This window comes from Boleophthalmus pectinirostris, unplaced genomic scaffold, assembly GCF_026225935.1.
Source record: "Boleophthalmus pectinirostris isolate CB_2022bp ecotype Guang Dong unplaced genomic scaffold, ASM2622593v1 HiC_scaffold_14, whole genome shotgun sequence".
Classification (NCBI taxonomy): domain Eukaryota; kingdom Metazoa; phylum Chordata; class Actinopteri; order Gobiiformes; family Gobiidae; genus Boleophthalmus; species Boleophthalmus pectinirostris.
This window is the reverse complement of record NW_026571047.1, coordinates 30,321,311-30,342,285: the sequence shown is the minus strand read 5'-3', so window position 1 is coordinate 30,342,285 and position 20,975 is coordinate 30,321,311. Positions and strand designations below refer to the sequence as shown.

The 20,975-nt window shown below is 39.4% G+C and overlaps 1 protein-coding gene across 1 annotated transcript in view; it reads left to right on the top strand.

Annotated features, from left to right (window-relative positions):
* qrfprb (pyroglutamylated RFamide peptide receptor b) overlaps positions 1-20,683 on the top strand; it is a 58,834-nt gene extending 38,151 nt beyond the window's left edge. Inside the window, exons 3-6 of the mRNA XM_055150406.1 lie at positions 4,713-4,774; positions 6,000-6,235; positions 12,242-12,339; positions 20,286-20,683. Coding sequence (XP_055006381.1) covers positions 4,713-4,774; positions 6,000-6,235; positions 12,242-12,339; positions 20,286-20,683 — 794 coding nt within the window. The remainder of the gene's footprint in view (positions 1-4,712; positions 4,775-5,999; positions 6,236-12,241; positions 12,340-20,285) is intronic.
* The last annotated feature ends 292 nt before the right edge of the window (positions 20,684-20,975 follow it).

Here is a 20,975-nt window from a genome sequence, read left to right as displayed (position 1 = left end):
AGAAAAGCAGTCAGAGAGCGCAGACCTCCGCCAAGGACTACAGTCCCCCTCATATTAATTGTGTTTTCCATAAATATTTGTCTGGTATCTTTCAATTTGGAATATGAAAGAGGATCCGATTGTCCATCCCTGAGTCAAATTTCATGGGGTTTGGTCAATAATTAACCGAGACATTGAGAAACAAAATTTTTGGCCCCATTTAACACAATGTTAATTAAAATTTCAAAGTGATCCAGAATCCAGGATTTCTTCCGGATCACCCCCAAAATGAAATCAGTTCTTCCTTTTCACATTTCCAACAAATCCTGAAAATTTCATAAAAATCGGTCCATAACTTTTTGAGTTATGTTGCTAACAGACAAACAAACAAACAAAGAGACAAACAAACAAACAGACAAACAAACAAACAAACAAACAGACAAACAGACAAACAAACGCCGGCAAAACATAACCTCCTTGGCGGAGGTAATAATAGTGTGTCTAGTGACTAGACAGACTTGTCTCCATCTCCAAATGTTCTATTCCACCTAGTGATGTCATGAAGTTTTAATTTAAGTTTAAGTTTCGAATCTGTTGGGTTTGATCTGTGCAGTGGATTGTGGGAGATCTCATGGATCCTCACGCTGGTTAAACCTCCCGAGCTTCTGACGCTAAAGGAGCTCATGGTTTCTGTTTTTCCTGGTTTATTAAATTGATTTAAGTAAAAAAATTGTGTCATTTTTCATATTTGGGACAAGAACTCAGTCTAAATTTGCAGGGTTTGTGTGTTAAACGTGTGAATGAAACAAAGAAACAAAACACAACTCCGGGTTTTGGGATGCAGGATGCTACTTGGATATACAAAAAGGTGCAGAATTGTCCTTTTGCTGCTCTTCAGTGTAGGGACCGGTCTCTTATTATTTTGTACTTTTTGAGTGCCTCAGTTTCTTCCTACTTTGCATTCACAACTCCGGGTTTGTTTGCGACGAGGAAACGTAACTTCGATCAGAAAAATAACACAACATTCTCCGTTAATCCTTTTAAACTCGTAACTTCTTGAAAATTAGGTCTTTGGAACGAGCGCACTTTGTTGGTAACGCTCTCCCTGCAGTAATCGCGGACGCTTTTTAAGTCTATACATTTCCGGGGAGGTTTTCCGCTTCGAAGTGCGTGTAATTTTCTCCCCTCGTCCCCGTATATGTTCTATAGGCCCCACGTCTCGCTCACAGCTGGGGGCTCACGCTTGAAATCCACTCCGGTTTGATGGACGTGTATTTAACGACGACGTGACGCTAATTGCGCGGGGGTTATAGCGCGAGCTGTTAGCATTAGCCCCAATACGTCTCGCTTCGTTCTGCAAATAGACTGAATGCATATTGTTGAATTAGACCATGTTTTATTTTCAGACAAAGATAGAAATAGACACCGGCCTGGATAAATCAACGGAAGATTCAGTGTTTTTGAAAGAAATATTCAACGTAAAAGGTGCACTGTACATCTTTTCCGGTGGAGGGTTGTGTCTCCTGCTTGTCTCCATGGTGATGTTACGGTATGACATTAAACAAATATATCTCGCATTTATTTAATTGTAGGAGCAAGACGCAACGATGGTACAAATTTAATCTCAAGAAGTGATACATTAAAATATTATCATGACTGTCAAAGTGAACAACATGGACATGGACAAAAAGACATGGCATTTTGTTTGTTTTTGTTTATATCACTCATTCTGTTCACTATTTTTTGTCGTAGTTATTAATATATTCAATCTTAGCTGCCCCTGTGTGTTTTAATATTTAAAATAAGTCTGCAATTAAGCGAATTTTGATTGTGATTTCGATTTGCGTGTCAAACGATCTCCAAACTCATGTGATCTAGTTGAAACGAAGCTTAGCAAAGTTTATTTCTGGATATTTTTTATATAATGAAGTATATTTATTTTATTTTTTAGATATAGAGATTGTAGAACAGCTGGATATATAGTTTATTTTGGATAATTTTTTTTTTTTCTTTGCCTTATTTCATGTTCAAAGTGTATTTTATGTAATTTTATGTTTTATACATCGCAAAACTGCTCTAAGGTTCATATTTGTTGCCTGTATTTATTTTCAATTTGAAAGTTTTGCGTAAATTATCAATAATAAAGTGTTGTTGTTTGTTTTGAGAGAAAGCGAGAAATGCTGAATAAATGCATTGTGTAACAAAAAAAATAATCTTTCAAATAATTGTGATTTCAGTATTGACCAAAATAATCAGAATACCTGTTTTTCTTGGTATTTTTGAGCTGTAAAACCACTTATAATTGAATAAATGTAAAGTAGAGCTGTTTAATGTCACACTGTGGAACATTCCAGGCAGAATGTTCCAACCAAAAAGTTACACAGTGATAGTCAGGCTGGCGCCACCGTGTGCCTCTGCTCAATTTCATTTCTCTCCAGCGACTAGATCAGGAATCAGAATAAACTAAACCAGGGGTGTCCAAACTTTTTTCATCAAGAGCCACATTTCTAAACACAGACAAAGCAAAGGGCCGATCGAGGACCGTAGACTGGTGCTCAGTACAGTGAATAATTGAACTATGTGCATGTTTAACACGTTAGAATGAGTCATCGGTCTTTATTCACATTAAGATCCTTAAAACCAAACACTAAATATTCAATATGAGCTTTATCCAGGTTGATTTTCAAAAAACTTGCAGTAAAAAGGTCATTTGCAAGGTAATTTGGGCCAATTCTCCTGGAAGCCTGATGGCCAAGAAAAATTTGTCTGAGGGCCGCATTTGGCCCACAGGCCATAGTTTGGACATACCTGCACTAGACGGTTCGCAAAAACCCGGAAGTACGAGTTCGGACACCAGGCAATCAGCGAAGAGCCGTATATTCTGTGTTGGCAACAATTCCTGAGCTCGAGGATTTAAAACCGGAACAAAGAGAATGTTTGGTGAATTTCATCAAAGGGAAAGACGTTATTGTCCTTCGTACTACGGGATTTGGGAAAAGCTTAATATACCAGTTAACCCCGTTAGTGGTGCATTACATACGTCAGGACCAAATAGCAGTGATTGGTTAAATAAAAAATGTACCCACCTACTGTCGAGCGAACGAATCCTAACACTGTGAGGTCAGACAGTTTCCACAAAGTGAAACCGGCTGATGAATCAGGCTAGTAAACGTTTATTCTTCTTAAAAATAAGTTGGGCATGCTCGTTGTGTCGCCATTCTGACGTGATCCCCATGATCCGGCTCCACCAGTCCTGGCTTTGGACTTTCATCCACGTCTCTTTGGATTTGTGAGCGATATGGGATGTGGGCTGAGGTAGAACAGCCTCACACTCAGTTTATCTTCTTCCTCCTTCTCCTCCTCAGCCCACAGATGTAAAGCGTGATGAGACAATTCTCCAAGTGAATTTTATCAAGGGGAAAGACGTTATTGTCCCTCTTCTAACGGGATCTGGTGCATTACATACGTCACGACTAAATAGCAGCGATTGTTTAAATGATAAACTGTACCCACCTACGAATTCTAACACTGCGAGGTCAGACGGTTTCTACGAAGTGAAACCGGCTGATGAATCAGGCCAACACAGTGCACCTTTAACACCTTTTTTTTGATCACTGAGAGGGAATGTAGCTTTTTAGTTTCATGTGGATAGACCTGGCAGGGTTGCATTTTTAAAAAAATTATAATTGTAGTATTGGTATCAGTATCAGTATTGAGCCTAGGGATGGGCATTCGATGAAATTTTCTTAATCGATCGTCGGAAGAATTAACAATCGATTATCGATGAATCATTAACGTTTTTATATTAAAATGATCATCATTATTATTACTATCTGCACTACTAATCTGCATAAATAAATTCAACTTTACGACATATAAACCATAACGACTCTAGAGCCACATCAGCCCGTTTGACATTATAATGTGTTTAATGCAGATTTGTGAAACTCTCACAGAAACAAAACTTAAAACTGCATCGCTAATTTTCATAAACTCAACGAAGATAAAACTACAGCTCTTGTGTCGCTGATGTGGTCAGTTTCTGTTGGATTAAAAGACATGACTCAGGTGAATACAGGTTAGTGTGACCAGATTTGTGTTTGTCAAAACCAGGACAGCGTACGGGGGGAGGGAGGTGGGGACTCGTCATCGACATTGAGCGACTCTCACCTGGTAAAACTTTTTCCCACTGGACACTGAAACATATGTTCTGCTTTATACACTGTGCACATGGACTCACACTTGTCCCGACCGGAACGGAAAGCGTGGATTTTCTTGTACAAGTCATCGTTGCACATCGTTCGCATTTGCACTTCAGTACGTTGCAGACTGACCGAATGTTTGTGTTTGCTCGCTCCTTCTGAGTGCAGAGACACATGTACAGACCTGTTTGGTCGCTCTACGCTACGCACACAGCAACCTACATTCAGTCTGTCGATTAAAATGAACGTAATCGATGAAATTCTTAATGATCAATTATCAATTAATCGACTAATCCTGCCCATCCCTAATTGAGCCTGTTCCTTAGTAGTTGAAGTTTTAGTATCGTGACAACAGTAAGGCCTAAGAATTACAGAGACTTTAGTCAGATAAATTAAACACCTCAGAAGTGTGGCCTGTCCTCCAGCTCGGTGTTAAACTACAGGGAGTCTAAAATATGATGTAATGTGAGCGCAACCTTTACATATACTGTAAATGTGCTGTACTGATGTTGTGCACTCTGCCCCCTGCAGGCCTGGTGTGGATCGTCTCTGTGATCGTGGGGTCGCCCATGTTGTTCGTGCAGCAGCTGGAGGTGAGTGGACATTTTCGTTTATTATAATTTCTATAGATTTTTTGGTCCGTTAAATACATATTCTGATAGAGTAACAGTACAGATGAGAGAAAAGGCTGTAAACATTTGAATACACGGATCGATGTGGAGCGGGAGTGTCCCTGTGGTTTAAAGTCCAGGGAAGTGATCAATACTGCATAAACTGGGACTAGAAAAAGAATATATTTAGAGCAATGTTTATTTTGACTAGAAAAAATGAGAAACAGCGTGCTAATAAATACAAATAAATCTACAGAACATTTAGCTGATACAAAATTGTTATTAGTTTTTCTTGCATGCAGGGTTCCCACGGTCATGGAAATCCTAGAAAAGTCATGGAAATTGAAAATGTAATTTTTCAAGCCTGGAAAAGTCCTGGAATTTAATGAAAGATTCAATGATTTAGTATCTCTTTCTGGCAACTACAGCGTTCTGTTAAGTTCTCATGAGGCTGTTATGATTATTTCCAAATGTTTGCGCCTTTTGTTTAAAAGAGACGACAATAAATGCACTGACAGGATTTTGAATGTTAAAAAACTATAAAACCAAACCATAAGGTGAGTGGAAAGAGTTAAGATTTTTAGCCCTAAAAGTCTGATCAATTCTACACATGTAGGTGCCGTAAAGTCATGGAAAATTCACTTTAGATCATGAAAAAGTCATGGAAAAGTTGTGAAATTTTGTCTGTGAAAAAGAGTGGGAACCCTGTACATGCGATTTCAAACATTATTTAAAGGTTCTTTATGTAGGCTGCACTCTTATTGGTCTAAAAAATATATTACAAACACAACTGTGTCTCCAGAGCCTCAACCTGCAGATAGAGACACATCAAAGTTTGTCTGTTTACACAAAAACGCTTTTGGGTAAAAACGGCAAAATATTTAAAAACTCAAAAACTTAAAAAAAAAAACTTTAAAACTCAAAAATATGAAACCACCCTCCAGAGTGGAAAAGTTGAATACGCTCTGCCAATCACATACATACAGTACACAGAAACAAACATGTCGGATGGCGTGCATACACAGTTGAATTTCACACACTTTCCGTCACCGTATGCACACAGATTTCCTCCCGAAAACACTCGTCTAAACGCGGAATAAAAAGTGGAGATGCGACGCCACTTTTGCGTCTTCTCTTCAGACCATCATCATATAAACACACACAATGCACCTTTAAATAGTCATTAAACCTGTTCTGTGTGTTTTAGGTGAAGTATGATTTCCTGTACGATCATTACCACGTGTGCTGTCAGGAGAGTTGGCGCTCGCTGACGCACCGGCAGGCGTACACCACGTTCATCATGGTGGCGCTGTTCCTCCTGCCTCTGCTCACGATGCTGTTCCTTTACACGAGAATCGGGATCGAGCTCTGGATCCACAAACGCGTCGGCGACTCCTCCGTCCTCAACACCATGAACCTGAGGGAGATCAACAAGATATCAGGGTAAGAAGAATGGAAAAGACTGAATGTAGACCATAGACTGAATAAAGACGTGGACTGAGGGGGTGTGATAACGTCCAGCTCTAGGCAAATGAAGCTCACTGAGGCTGGCAGTTATAGGAGTGAGTTTGGAGTCAGTTCTATATTAAATATAAGATTCATGAATGTAATTTCTGGACCACTGGGCGCACCTGAATATAAGCCACTAATTTTTAAAAGAAAAAAAAAAGTACAAATATAGGCATCCATGTTGTAACTTGAGATATTTACACAGACATATATTTGTTACCCTCACGCTCTGCTCGGGGTCACATCGATCCGTTTTTTTTGTTTTTGTTTTTTTGGGGCAAGTCAGTCAGACCCAAAAATGTATTTTCTCGCCTGGCGAGAATTTATTTGAAAATAAATTTTTGGGTTTGACTGACCCGCCCCAAGAGAGCGGGAAGGGAAAAAAAATGTCTTCGGGTCAATGTGACAACGAGGAGAGTGTGAGGGTTAAATGTACCAGTACATGTTTTTTTCCAAACAGAAGTAAAACAACAGTAAAACGGTCAGGCTGAAGCCTCTGGAAGTCTGAAAATAAAGTTTGACCCCCCTCCTCGGAGGCCTTAGCCTGTAATTATTAGACTATGTCACTTGACATGGTTTTGCGAACCGTCTAGTGTATTCTGATTCCTGACCTAGTCACTGGAGAGAAATGAAATTGAGCGGAGGCACTAGGTGGCGCCAGCCTGACTAACAGTTTGCTCCAGAGCTACAGGTTGGAAACTTCTGTTTATGCACTGAAAATGAGTGAAGTGAGGGCAGATTCAGAGCACCAAAAACCAAAGTAATAGTTATAAAACATGTTAATACATTATTTTCAGTGAATACAGCATTTTCAAAACAATAAAAGGTAACATGGCCATCTAAAAATGTGATGTATTCGCCGTAAAGTAAAATACAAGTACAAGTACAAATAAAAAGTGAAGATTAGACATTCAGTAACTTTCTGTCCTACTTTAGAAGACGTTAAGATTGGACCAAACATAATTACAGTTTCATATAGAAACTCATATTCATCATAACCTGCCCACTCTTCTTTAACTTTGCATTCTCAGAAATTCTTTAAAGGTCGAGCTGAAATCATAACGCATGCAATTTCTGAGAACTGTACAGGAGAGCGTACATTTCCATAAAAGCAGAGTGATTACATAATGTTTTTTGTATTATTCTGTGTTTTATTCAAATGTTAATCTGATTGGTTCGTTCTCAGGGTTTTATATGAAGTAAAATGGACTTTAAGGCGCGTTACCTCCTCAAAAACAAACCCGGAGTCGTGTTTTGAACCCAGCTCCTCTACTGAAAAACTGCACCAGAGTTATATCGATTTTTACTTTGTGACCTGAAGAAAAGCTACCAGGCGTTTAAAGGATAGTTCATATTGATTCAGAAAAAAATTAATAAATACATAAAAAAGTAGAGATCATAGACTTTTAGCGGTGCAAAGCTGCTGACAGAAATGGTTTTAAAAGAAACACAGCTCACACTTTGGAAACACTTTACAACAACAGGATTTTTCTGTTTTAAAGATGCACCGTGTACCTTTCCTCTGTGACCACGAGAGACTTTACTGTTTACCTAGAATGTTCCACAGTATGGCATTAAACATATTTTGCATTTATTTATTAACTTACCTTATCTTATCTTGAGTTAATGTGAGTTAGTAAGTTTGTACCGTATTTTCCGGGCTATTAGTCGCGCTTTTAAGCTGCCAACCCTATCAAAAAACGACTGCGCGTCCCACAATCCAGAGCGCCCGATACACGAATCCACTCGAGTGTCCCAGCACGACTTCAGTAAACTACAAAGCCGCACCACCCACAGAACACACAAACACACACGGAGCAGACAGAGACCGCACAGCGAGAAACACCCACAGACACACTCATCACTCCACGCCGACGAGGAACAGAACGGAGGAACGAACCGAAAAAAGCGAGCGCAACGTGTCACTTCTAGACACGACTGAACAACTGAGTCACTGCGAACACGCCGACAATCCGTTGGTCCCAGACAGCACCTCCCTACACGCCACAACTGAACAAAGCCCAGAGTCACCGTGAACGAACAAACAAACAAAACCACTCACCCATCACACTGTTGGGTTTCATTTAAAGTCCAGTGCGGTTTATTTGTGAAAAAAGTTCAAAAATAGACCATTTAATGACTATAAATTAGTTTGTTTGCTGTATGATTGTTCTAAAATCTAAAATCAATCGGCAGATGGCGGGTGAGTGCAGCTTTGAAAATTGGACAAAACCTTGGGTGCAAATGTGTAGCGGGCGGATGATGAGCCACAACTGAACAAAGCCCAGAGTCACCGTGAACGCACCAAACAAAGTCCCACTGACCCATCACACTGTTGTGTTTCCTTTAAAGTCCGGTGCAGTTTATTTGTGAAAAAGTACGAAAATAGCCCTTTTACTGACAGTGTGTCTTATAATCCAGAGCGACTAATAGTGCGGAAAATACTGCACACAGAGCCGGCGTTTTGGGTGGGCAAAAATTGTGTTTTTTGAGAACGGGTTCCAGAGTGCAGAAATGTGAGAATGCTGGCGATGCATTGTCATGTGGACAAGCAAACCGCAGCTTTCGGAAAACAATGACGTCGCGACCCCGTCATCGGCAGGGGCCTCCGCAGAACACAAGACCGTTGCCAGAAATGTGACAGGTGTAGCCTACAGAGCCGCTCCCGTCGCCGAGCAACCGAGACACACTGCAACAACACACTCTGAGCAAATTACACACATGGATCAATAACAAAGATTATGCACGGGTTAAACTATTAAACTGTTGGATTTTGAGACCAAGTTATTCTCACAATTCTCATCCAAATCATATGTCTAAAAATGAAAACTTATGTTTTGTAGTGGCGATATTTCTGGGATACATCGAAAATAGGATAAATTACCTTAAAGTAAAAAAAAATGGTGATGAGATATGAATTATTAAATATTATTATCATTGTTAACAGCGCCACATACAGGTGTGGTGTATGTATTACATCATTTTCACTCACTGCTCTGTTGTCGTCTGGACGTGAATATTTATCCACTTGTCCACTTGTGTGGACGCAAATTCCCGCAAAAATAAATAAATAAATAAACAAATAAATGAAAAATCCAGGAGCCTTAGCTTGAGTTAGTTTGAGTTATCATGAGTTAGTTTGAGTTATCTTGAGTTAGTTTGAGTTATCTTGAGTTAATTTGAGTTATCGTGAGTTAATTTGAGTTATCTTGAGTTAGTTTGAGGTATCGTGAGTTAGTTTGAGTTATCGTGAGTTAATTTGAGTTATCGTGAGTTAATTTGAGTTATCTTGAGTTGAGTTATTGAGTTTGAGTTAATTTGAGTTATCTTGAGTTAATTTGAGTTATCGTGAGTTAATTTGAGTTATCGTGAGTTAATTTGAGTTATCTTGAGTTAGTTTGAGGTATCGTGAGTTAGTTTGAGTTATCTTGAGTTAATTTGAGTTATCGTGAGTTTAGTTATTTGAGTTGAGTTATCTTGAGTTAGTTTTGAGTTATTTGAGTTATCTTGAGTTAATTTGAGTTATCGTGAGTTAATTTGAGTTATCTTGAGTTAGTTTGAGTTATCTTGAGTTAATTTGAGTTATCTTGAGTTAGTTTGAGTTATCGTGAGTTAGTTTGAGTTATCGTGAGTTAATTTGAGTTATCTTGAGTTAGTTTGAGTTATCGTGAGTTAGTTTGAGTTATCGTGAGTTAATTTGAGTTATCGTGAGTTAGTTTGAGGTATCTTGAGTTAGTTTGAGTTATCTTGAGTTAATTTGAGTTATCGTGAGTTAGTTAGTTTGAGTTATCTTGAGTTAGTTGATTTGAGTTGAGTTATCGTGAGTTAGTTTGAGTTATCTTGAGTTGAGTTATTTGAGTTATCTTGAGTTAATTTGAGTTATCGTGAGTTAATTTGAGTTATCTTGAGTTAGTTTGAGTTATCGTGAGTTAGATTTGAGTTATCGTGAGTTAATTTGAGTTATCGTGAGTTAGTTTGAGTTATCGTGAGTTAGTTTGAGTTATCTTGAGTTATTTGAGTTGAGTTTGAGTTATCTTGAGTTAATTTGAGTTATCGTGAGTTGAGTTAATTTGAGTTATCTTGAGTTAATTTGAGTTATCTTGAGTTAGTTTGAGTTATCTTGAGTTATTTGAGTTATCGTGAGTTAATTTGAGTTATCGTGAGTTAATTTGAGTTATCTTGAGTTAGTTTGAGTTATCTTGAGTTAGTTTGAGTTATCTTGAGTTAGTTTGAGTTATCTTGAGTTAGTTTGAGTTATCTTGAGTTAATTTGAGTTATCGTGAGTTAATTTGATTTGAGTTATCTTGAGTTATCTTGAGTTAATTTGAGTTATCTTGAGTTATTTGAGTTATTTGAGTTATCTTGAGTTAGTTTGAGTTTGAGTTATCTTGAGTTAATTTGAGTTATTTGAGTTATTTTTGAGTTATCTTGAGTTAATTTGAGTTTATCTTGAGTTAATTTGAGTTATCTTGAGTTAATTTGAGTTATCTTGAGTTAATTTGAGTTATCTTGAGTTAATTTGAGTTATCTTGAGTTATTTGAGTTATCTTGAGTTAATTTGAGTGAGTTATCTTGAGTTAATTTGAGTTATCTTGAGTTAATTTGAGTTATCTTGAGTTATTTGAGTTTGAGTTATCTTGAGTTAATTTGAGTTATTTGAGAGTTTGAGTTATTTGAGTTATTTGAGTTAGTTTGAGTTATCTTGAGTTAATTTGAGTTATCTTGAGTTAATTTGAGTTATCTTGAGTTATCTTGAGTTAATTTGAGTTATCTTGAGTTTAGTTTGAGTTATCTTGAGTTAGTTTGAGTATTGAGTTAGTTTGAGTTATCTTGAGTTAATTTGAGTTATCTTGAGTTAATTTGAGTTATCGTGAGTTAATTTGAGTTATCTTGAGTTAATCTTGAGTTATTTGAGTTATTTGAGTTATCTTGAGTTAATTTGAGTTGAGTTATTTGAGTTAATTTGAGTTATCTTGAGTTAGTTTGAGTTATCTTGAGTTAGTTTGAGTTATCTTGAGTTAGTTTGAGTTATCTTGAGTTAATTTGAGTTATCTTGAGTTAATTTGAGTTATCGTGAGTTAATTTGAGTTATCTTGAGTTAATTTGAGTTATCTTGAGTTAGTTTGAGTTATCTTGAGTTAATTTGAGTTATCTTGAGTTAATTTGAGTTATCGTGAGTTAGTTTGAGTTATCTTGAGTTAGTTTGAGTTATCTTGAGTTAGTTTGAGTTATCTTGAGTTAATTTGAGTTATCTTGAGTTAGTTTGAGTTATCGTGAGTTAGTTTGAGTTATCTTGAGTTAGTTTGAGTTATCTTGAGTTAGTTTGAGTTATCTTGAGTTAGTTTGAGTTATCGTGAGTTAGTTTGAGTTATCTTGAGTTAGTTTGAGTTATCTTGAGTTAGTTTGAGTTATCGTGAGTTAGTTTGAGTTATCTTGAGTTAGTTTGAGTTATCGTGAGTTAATTTGAGTTATCTTGAGTTAGTTTGAGTTATCGTGAGTTAATTCGAGTTATCGTGAGTTAGTTTGAGTTATCGTGAGTTAGTTTGAGTTATCTTGAGTTAGTTTGAGTTATCTTGAGTTAGTTTGAGTTATCGTGAGTTATCTTGAGTTAGTTTGAGTTATCTTGAGTTTTAGTTTGAGTTATCGTGAGTTAATTTGAGTTATCTTGAGTTAGTTTGAGTTATCGTGAGTTAATTTGAGTTATCGTGAGTTAGTTTGAGTTATCGTGAGTTAATTCGAGTTATCGTGAGTTAGTTTGAGGTATCGTGAGTTAATTTGAGTTATCGTGAGTTAATTTGAGTTATCGTGAGTTAATTTGAGTTATCGTGAGTTAATTTGAGTTATCGTGAGTTAGTTTGAGTTATCGTGAGTTAGTTTGAGTTATCTTGAGTTAGTTTGAGTTATCGTGAGTTATCTTGAATGTGTGTTTTCTTTTGACAGGAAGAAGAAGAGAGCCGTTAAAATGATGATCACTATCGTCCTTCTGTTCACTGTGTGCTGGGCTCCTTTCCACACCGTGCACATGCTCTTTGAATACAGTAAGTTCAAGTCCATCCATCTATCCATCCATCTATCTCTCTCTCTATCCATCCATCCATCTCCCTCCCTACAGTAAGTTCAGATCTCTCTCTATACATGTATCTATTAATGTCTATCTATTCACTTATCAAATTAACTCTCTATATCTCTTTCTATCTATTCCCTCCCTACAGTAAGTTCAGAATACTCTCTTTCTCTTGCATTTATTCACTCTCTCTCTCTATCTGTGTCTGTTTATCTGTGTGTCAAAGTAACTGTCTATGTTTCTTTCTTTTTATCCATCTCTCGCTCCTTGCAGTGAGTTCAGATTACTCTCTTTCTCTCTGTCTCTGTATACACGCATCTATTCATCTCTCTCTCTCTTTATTTGTCTGTCTATCTCTCTATCTATTCACCTGTCAAAGTAACTGTCTATGTTTTTTTCAATCTATCTTTCTCTATCTCTCTCTATCTCTATCTAGCTCTCTCTCTGTCTATCTCTCTCTATCTGTCTCTCTATCTATCTATCCATCCACCTATCAAAGAAAGTGTCTGTCTCTTTCCTCCTTTTTATCTATCCATCTCTCCCTCCCTATAGTAGGTTCTCTCTAGATCTGTCTCTATTCATTCATCTATTCATCTCTCTATCTCTTTGTCTGTCTGTCTGTCTATCCATCCACCTATCAAAGTAACTGTCTCTTTCTTTCTATCTATCCATCTCTCTCTCTTTCTCCATCAAATTTTCTCTTTGTCTCTCTATTTCTCTATCAATCTATCTATCTACTTATCTTTCTACACTTTCTCTCTCTCTCTCTATCTATTCCTACACCTACCAAAATACCTATGTCTCTTTATTTCTATTTTTCTTTTTATCCATTTCTCCCTCCCTACAGTAGGTTCAGACTTCTCTCTCTCTCTCTTTTCTCTCTCACTTTTCTCTCTCTCTTTTCTCTCTCTCTCTCTATCAAAGAAACTATGTTTTTGTCATTCTGTCTTTCTTTCTCTCTCTCGCTCCCTACAGTAGGTTCAGATTACTCTCTCTACATCTCTCTCTCTATACATGCATCTATTCATCTCCCTCTCTTTCTCTATCTATCAATTTTTCTCTCTTTGTCTCTCTATCTCTCTCTCTCTCTCTCTCTATCTATTTATCTTTCTACTATTTACTATCTCTCTCTCTCTCTATTCTTCCACCTTCCAAAATATCTGTCTCTTTCTTTCTATCTTTCTTTTTATCCATCTGTAGCGAGTCTACAGTGAGTTCAGATTACTCTCTTTAGATCTGTCTCTGTATACATGCATCTATTCATCTCTCTCTCTCTTTCTCTCTCTTTCAAAGTAAATGTCGAGTATCTGTGTCCCTTTTTTTTATATCCATCTGTCCATCTTTCTCTTCCTACAGTACGTCCGTATGTTCTGTATCTCTCTCTGTCCAAGTGTTTGTCTGTTTTTTATCCATCTATTTATCTCAAACTCACACATTCTCACATCTGTCTATCTCTCTCTATCTCTCCCTCTCTATCCATCCATTCAGGCTATCTCTCTCTCTTTTTCCATCTCCCAAACGATCTGTCCGGTTTATGTCTTCCTTACACTCGTCCTTTCACATTCTTCAACTGTCTCTATTTCTCTTTCTATCCCTTTCTGTTACTTCTATCTTCCTCTCATCTCTCTATCCATCCTCCATGTTCATCTCTATCATCTATCCTAAGTTATTTATCTCTCTCTCTATCTGTCGTTTTTTTTATCTATCCATTCATCCAAGTAACGATCTCTTTCTATTCATCTATCGTTCTTTCTCTCTCTCTTTCTTCAACTAGATCCATTTCTTTCCGTCTCTCACTCCGTCTATCTCTCCAGTCTAGGTCACTCTTTCCTCGCCCTCGTCCATTCACACTCTTCAGCTCAAGCTCTTTCTCTCGTCTCTCCATCTCTCCGTCTCTCGATCTATCGCTCCCGTTACAGCGAAGTTCAAACTCTTTCTGCGCATCTGTCCACCCACGCGTCTGTCGTCTTTCCTCCTCCGCAAACTCTCTCAAACTCACTTCTTTCCATCTCTATCCATCCATCCAAGTTATCTATCCATGTATCTATCCCTCTTTCTCTCTCTTCTTTCTACAGTAAGTTCAAATTCACATTTTTCCATCTCTCTATTTAAAGGTTGTATAGAGGATTTTCCAAGGAACGAGAAATCCAGCGACTGTTTGTCCTTTTTCAAATGTTGCGCATGCGTGAAACCACCCCCCCTCCCCCACAGCTCCTACGTAGAAACGCCTCCTCCCTCCTCCTCCTTACGCCAGAAACAGGTTTGTTTACAGCCGCATGACTTGTAAACAACTAACTACAGTGTTGGTTAGGCAAGACGGAGAAGTGAGGAGGGGGGGAGCGGGTGCGCGGACATTTCGTGCAAGGAGAAGAAGTGAAGAGCAGGGGGAAGAGCGGATCGGGCAGCGGGGAGAGGAGCAGGAAAGGGGTGCAGAGAAGGGTGTGCGGAGATTCCGTGCGAATGAACTAGCTACAACACGCAGCAGCAAGCGGACTCTTTCTTTGCCTTGAAAATTACGTTTTCAGACATAGGATATCGCATTTGTGTCCTGAAAAACGTTTGTGTAGCTCTTGGAAATAAAGTACGTTTTCATAATAAGCAGAAGTTTCCTGTCCAGGAGTAATTTGTGGACCAGTGCGTCAGTCTTTAGACCCTGCGTCTGCTTCAGTTCGCGCCATCGCTGGAATGAATCTCCAAGAATCACCTTAGTTTGGCTTCGCTGCTTTTCCCCTTGTCTTCTTCTTTCAGCGACCTCAAAAACGGACTTTCTTTTGCGGTAACTGCTCCTGGATTCTTGTCGCCATTGCAACAAACTTTGTGCGAACTGCGAGGAAGATATAGGTCAAAAAAGCCGCTAAGAACTGTTGCGTTGGTGGAGTAAACAGCGTCTGTGCGTCTTGCGTCTGTGGACTGCGTGACAGTCGTACGTAAACCACGTACCGGCGGCGCAGGCAAGTCAGTTACGCTAGAAACGTAGGGAGTTTGATTGACAGCCTGTCAGCTCACAGATAACGAGGCAGTGTCGTTATCTATTGGCAAATGTTTAGCCCCACCACGTCCAGAGTTGATGAATTTTTATTCTCTTTTTTTGGTCATCATAATTACAAGGCGACTGCATCTATAATCTATCATTGACAATTTGAAACAAAAAAAATCCTCCATACAACCTTTAAGCACATGCTGCTTCTTCTCTCCATTCTCTCCATCTTTTTGTCTCTATACCTCTTCACCCGTCTATTCATCCATTTATTCTATCTATCTCAGAAAGTTCAAACGGCAATCTCTCTATCCGAGCACCTGCCTCTTCTTCTCTCCATCAATCTGTCCATCCCCTCTCTCTCTCTCTCTTTACCTCTTCATCCAACCATCCAAGTCTCTCTCTCTCTCTCTCTATCTATCCATCCATCTATCTCTCTCTCTTTTTCCTACAGTAACTAAAATCTTTCCATTTCTTTCAAGCATCTGTCTCTTCTCTCCATAAATCTGCGCATCTCTCCCTCTGTCTCTCTCTCTCGATGTCTCTCTACCTCTTCATCCATCCATCCAAGTCTCTCTCTCTCTCTGCACTGTATCTCTCTCTCTCTCTTTTTCCTACAGTAATGTTTAAACTCACATCTCTCCATCTCTTTCAAGCAACTGCCTTCCTCTTCTCTCCATCAATCTGTCCGTCTCTCTCTCTCTCTACCTCTTCATCCATCCATCCAAGTCTCTCTCTTTTGTCTCTTTTTGTCCAATCTATATAACTCCCTCTTTTTTTTCTATTCTAACTATCCACACACCTTCCTCTCTTTTTTTTCTCCATCAAGCTGTCCATCTTTCTCTCTCTATACCTTTCCATCCCAAGTTCTCTCTCCCTTTCTCTATCGGTCCCCCTCTCTTTCACTCTTCTTCCTACAGTAAGTTCAAACTCACATATTTCCATCTCTTTCAAGCAATTGTGTCTTCTCTCCATCAATCTGTCCATCTCTCTCTCTCTCTCTCTCTTCCTCCATCCATCCAAGTCTCTTTTCTCTCTTTCTCTTTCTGTCCATCTGTCCAGTCTATATAACTCCCTCTCTCTCTTTTCATTTCAAACTATCCAAGTACCTGCCTCTCTTTTTCTCTCTATACTCTTCATCCTTCAACTCTCTCTCTCTCTCTGTCTCTCTTCTCTACTGTAAGCTCAAATTCACACTTCTATCTCTCCATCCATCCAAGTCTCTGTCTCTCCTCTTCCTCACGCAAGTTCAAACTCACATCTTTCTCTCTATCCAAGTATCTGCCTGTTTTTCTCTCCATCAAAGGGTCTATCTTTCTCTCTATATATACTTTTCCATCTATCCAGGTTTTCTCTCTCCCTCTCTCTATCTATCTGTCCCTCTCTCTTTCACTCTTCTTCCTACAGTAAGTTCAAACTCATATCTTTCCATCTTTCTAGCCAAGCAAGTGTCTCTTCTTCTCTCCGTCAGTCTGTCCATCTCTCTCTCTTTATATATACACCTCTCCATCCATCCAAGTCTCTCTCTCTCTACTGAATCTATCTCTCTCTCTCTTCTCCCTACAGTAAGTTCAAACTCACATCTTTCCATCTCTCTTGCCAAGCACCTGCCTCTTCTTCTCTCCATCAAATCCATTCATCTCTCTCTCTTTCGCTCTCTCTATTTCTCTCTCTTTCTCTTTCCTACAGTCATATCTTTCCATATTTCAAGCAACTGTCTCTTCTTCTCCCCATCAATCTGTCCATCTCTCTCTCTCTACCTCTTCACCCATCCCTCCAAGTCTCTTTCTCTCTCTACCTCTTCCAAGTCTCTCTCTATACTGTATTTCTCTCTCTCTCTATTTCTCTTTCCTACAGTAAGTTCAAGCTCAAATCTTTCCATCTCTTTCAAGCAATTGTCTCTTCTTCTCCATCAGTCAGTCCATCTCTCTGCCTCTCTCTCTTCATCCATCCTTCCAAGAGTCTCTCTCTCTCTATACTGTATATCTCTCTCCCCCTCTCTCTCTCTTTTCTCTCTTCTCCCTACAGTAAGTTCAAACTCACATCTTTCCATCTCTCTTGCCAAGCACCTGCCTCTTCTTCTCTCCATCAATCTCTCTCTCTACCTCTTCATTCATCCATCCAAGTCTTTCTTTCTCTCTCCCTCTCTTTCTGTCCGTCTGTCCAATCTATATAACTCAGTCTCTCTTTTATTTTCTATTCTAACTCTAAATCAGTCGCACTCTCATTCAATCTCTCCGTCCATCTCTCTCTCTATCATCCATCAACCCGAGCGATCTCCCTCTCTCTCTTTTCTCCTCTAACTATCCAAGTACTTGCCTCTCTTTTTCGCTCCATCAAATTGTCCATCCCTCTGTCTCTACCTCTTCATCTATCCATCCAAGTCTCTCTTTCTCTCTCCCTCTCTTTCTGTCCATCTTTCCAGTCTATATAACTCCCTCTCTCTCTTTTCTTTTCTATTCTTACTATCACTCATACTCTCATTCAATTTCTCTCTCTCTACCTCTTCATTCATCCATCCAAGTCTCTCTTTCTCTCTCCCTCTCTTTCTGTCCGTCTGTCCAATCTATATAACTCAGTCTCTCTTTTATTTTCTATTCTAACTCTAAATCAGCCGCACTCTCATTCAATCTCTCCGTCCATCTCTCTCTCTATCATCCATCAGCCCGAGCGACTCTCCCTCTCTCTCTCCCTCCAATTATCCATCTGTCTCCTCCACTTCTCCCTCCCTCTATCTGTTTCTCCTGCACATCTTCATCTCTCTTTCAGCGCATGTATTTTCTTCCAGGTACAGTGTTGTTTTCCTGACCCTCGCTGATTCATCCAAACAGATCTTTTTGCGCCGCCGTCGCTTCTGTTGACAATCAAAACTCACAAGTCGCCCACTGCTTCGAGTCCTCGCAGTTGTACAGAGACACGTCCCGCATATGCAAACGCCGTATTATTGTACAAATCAATTCAAAACGCTCGGAACGACAGTAAACAACGTCAGTGTCGGCTCAAGTAAAGCCGCACTGTGGAACTTCTCTGTCGGAGGGTCCGTCGAACGCTTCTTTTCTTTTCCTTTTCCTTAGCGATGTTCTCACAGTGTGGCATTAATCCTTTCTATCTTCACGGAAAACCAAACCATGCCAAGTTACAGGTCAGATCTGTGGAGAGGCGACGCCGCTCACAGTCAGAATAAGTGTTTTTTAAAGGTATTTTTGAGCTTTAAAACCACCTGGAATTGAGTAAATGTAAAGTAATGTCACACTGTGGAACATTCCAGGCAGAGCACTGACGTATCCAAAGGAACAAGCGGGTGACAGATGCCTGATTCATCAGCCGGTTTCACTTCATGGAAACCGTCTGACCTCGCAGCATTAGGAGTCGTTCGCTCGACGGTAGGCGGGTACTTTTTATCATTTAACCAATCCTTGATATTTAGTCGTGACGTATGTAAAGCGCCGCTAACAGGGCTAACTGATATATTAAGCTTTTCCCAAATCCCGTAGGAAGAAGGACAATAACGACTTTCCCCTTGATAAAATTCAACAAACATTCTCATTGTTCCAGTTTTAAATCCTCGATCTCGGGAATCGTTGCCAACACAGAATGTTTGGCTCTTCGCTGATTGGCTGGTGCCCGAACTCGCACTTCCGGGGTTTTTGTGAACCGTCTATTGTATTCTGATTCCTGACTTAGTCGCTGGAGAGAAATTAAATTAAATGGAGGCACTAGGTGACTCCAGCCTGGCTACGTGACAAACCCTCCATCAGAAAAGTTACTCAGCACACCTTTAAATAGTGCTTTTATTTGTAGTATTTAAAGGTCCTATATTACACAAAATTGACTCTTATGAGCTTTTAGTCGTGTTATAATGTTGTTACCTCCTCAAAAACAGACCTGAACATGAACATGCACAGTAGAGCTCTTTTCTCACACGAGCATGTGCAGGGATCGCTTTGACCAATCAGAGCGAGAGGAGCTAGAACAGAGCGGAGCGGAGCTTACGTTTATAAAGCTTTTTTAAAGACAACTGAAGGATTTTGAGCTGAGAAAAAGTTTATGATCTAAAAATAGGAAAAAATCACCACAAAATCTGACATTTTTGAAAGTTGTAGGTGTCCTGTCAGCCAAGTACCAGTGAGTGTCACTATGTCAACTGGAGACAACTACAAGCAGCAACAGCCTCCAGTTATTTTAATACATGCCTGGTATGGAGTTTAAAAACATAGTGGAGCACTTCCTGTATTACCACACGACATCACAAGGTAGAACAAAGTTTTCAGTTTGAGAGAAGAACTGAGCCTAAATATGCAGGTTTGTGTTAAACATGTGTGAATGAAACAAAACACAACTCTAGGTCTGTTTGTGACGAGGAAACAACATTAGAACTATGGAGTAAGAAAGTTTTCAGAAATATTCGTGTGCAGGTAGAAATCCATGCATATTTGGCTGTAGTTGAGCATAAAATAAATATTTGTAAACTCTCTCCCTGTTTTAGTCCTGGTTAACTCCTGGTTTCAGTCCTGGTTCAGTCCTGGTTCAGTCCTGGTTCAGTCTGTATGCGGAGCAAAAGTCCAGCATCTCGATCGATGTTTCTTCTGCCTGTGAATTGATGTCGTATTTTTGACAGTCGAGTCGCATCTGTGAATTCGTATTCGTACTGAAGAAAGCGTAATCGTACATTTTCATTTCGTGATTTTAATTCTTGACGTTGTAACTTTTCAATTCGTATTCTGATGGATAAAATACACAAAACACATTTTATGTACGACTGGACTCATTCGAGAGTTTACGAATATTTATTTTATGCTCAGCTACAGACAAATATGCACAGATTTCGATCCTATGCACACAAATATTTCTGAAAACTTTCTTACTCCATATATAACACAGATCAGAAAATAGCGTAATGTGGTCCTTTAATTGTTTATATTTTTTCTTCTTCTTTCTCTCAGACGACCTGGAGAACAAATACGACGGCGTGACTGTGAACATGATCGTGGCCGTGGTCCAGGCCATCGGCTTCTTCAACAGCTTCAACAACCCCATCGTGTACGCCTTCATGAACGAAAACTTCAAGAAGAGCTGCGTCTCCACCCTGTCCCACTGCCTCCGCAAACCCGGCCACCACCAGCAGGGCGGCGCCGCGGTCGTGCCCAAACTCAGCGTCCAGTTCATCAAACCCCAAAGCCGGGAAGCCTTCATCGAGTCGGCGAGCACCTCCAAGCAAAACTCCAACGACAACAATCCGCTGATGTTGTCGCAAGGGGAGACCTCCAAGAGGATTCTGGGAGAAAAGATAAACACGATACAAACGGAGCTACCGGCGAATAGTTCCTCTTTGGTCAAATGAGCGAAAGAAAACTAAACAAGGCTTGGTTTCTCTTTTTGTTTGACTGTAAAGCTCTTGTTTAAGCTGTACTGGGATTGGGGCAAGTACGGTGGCTGCCGAAGTCCCTACGCAAGGGTCGGTTTCTACTTTTGTTTGACTGTGGCTCTGAAAGTCTAATTTACAAAAACGCCAACTGTTAACTGCGAAGAATCGGTGTGATCTTCTTCTAACCGGTATGGTAGCTGAAAAAGGACAATTTATTTGACTTTAAACAGAAAATCGTTGTACTTTGGTTGGACTACAAATCGGTAGT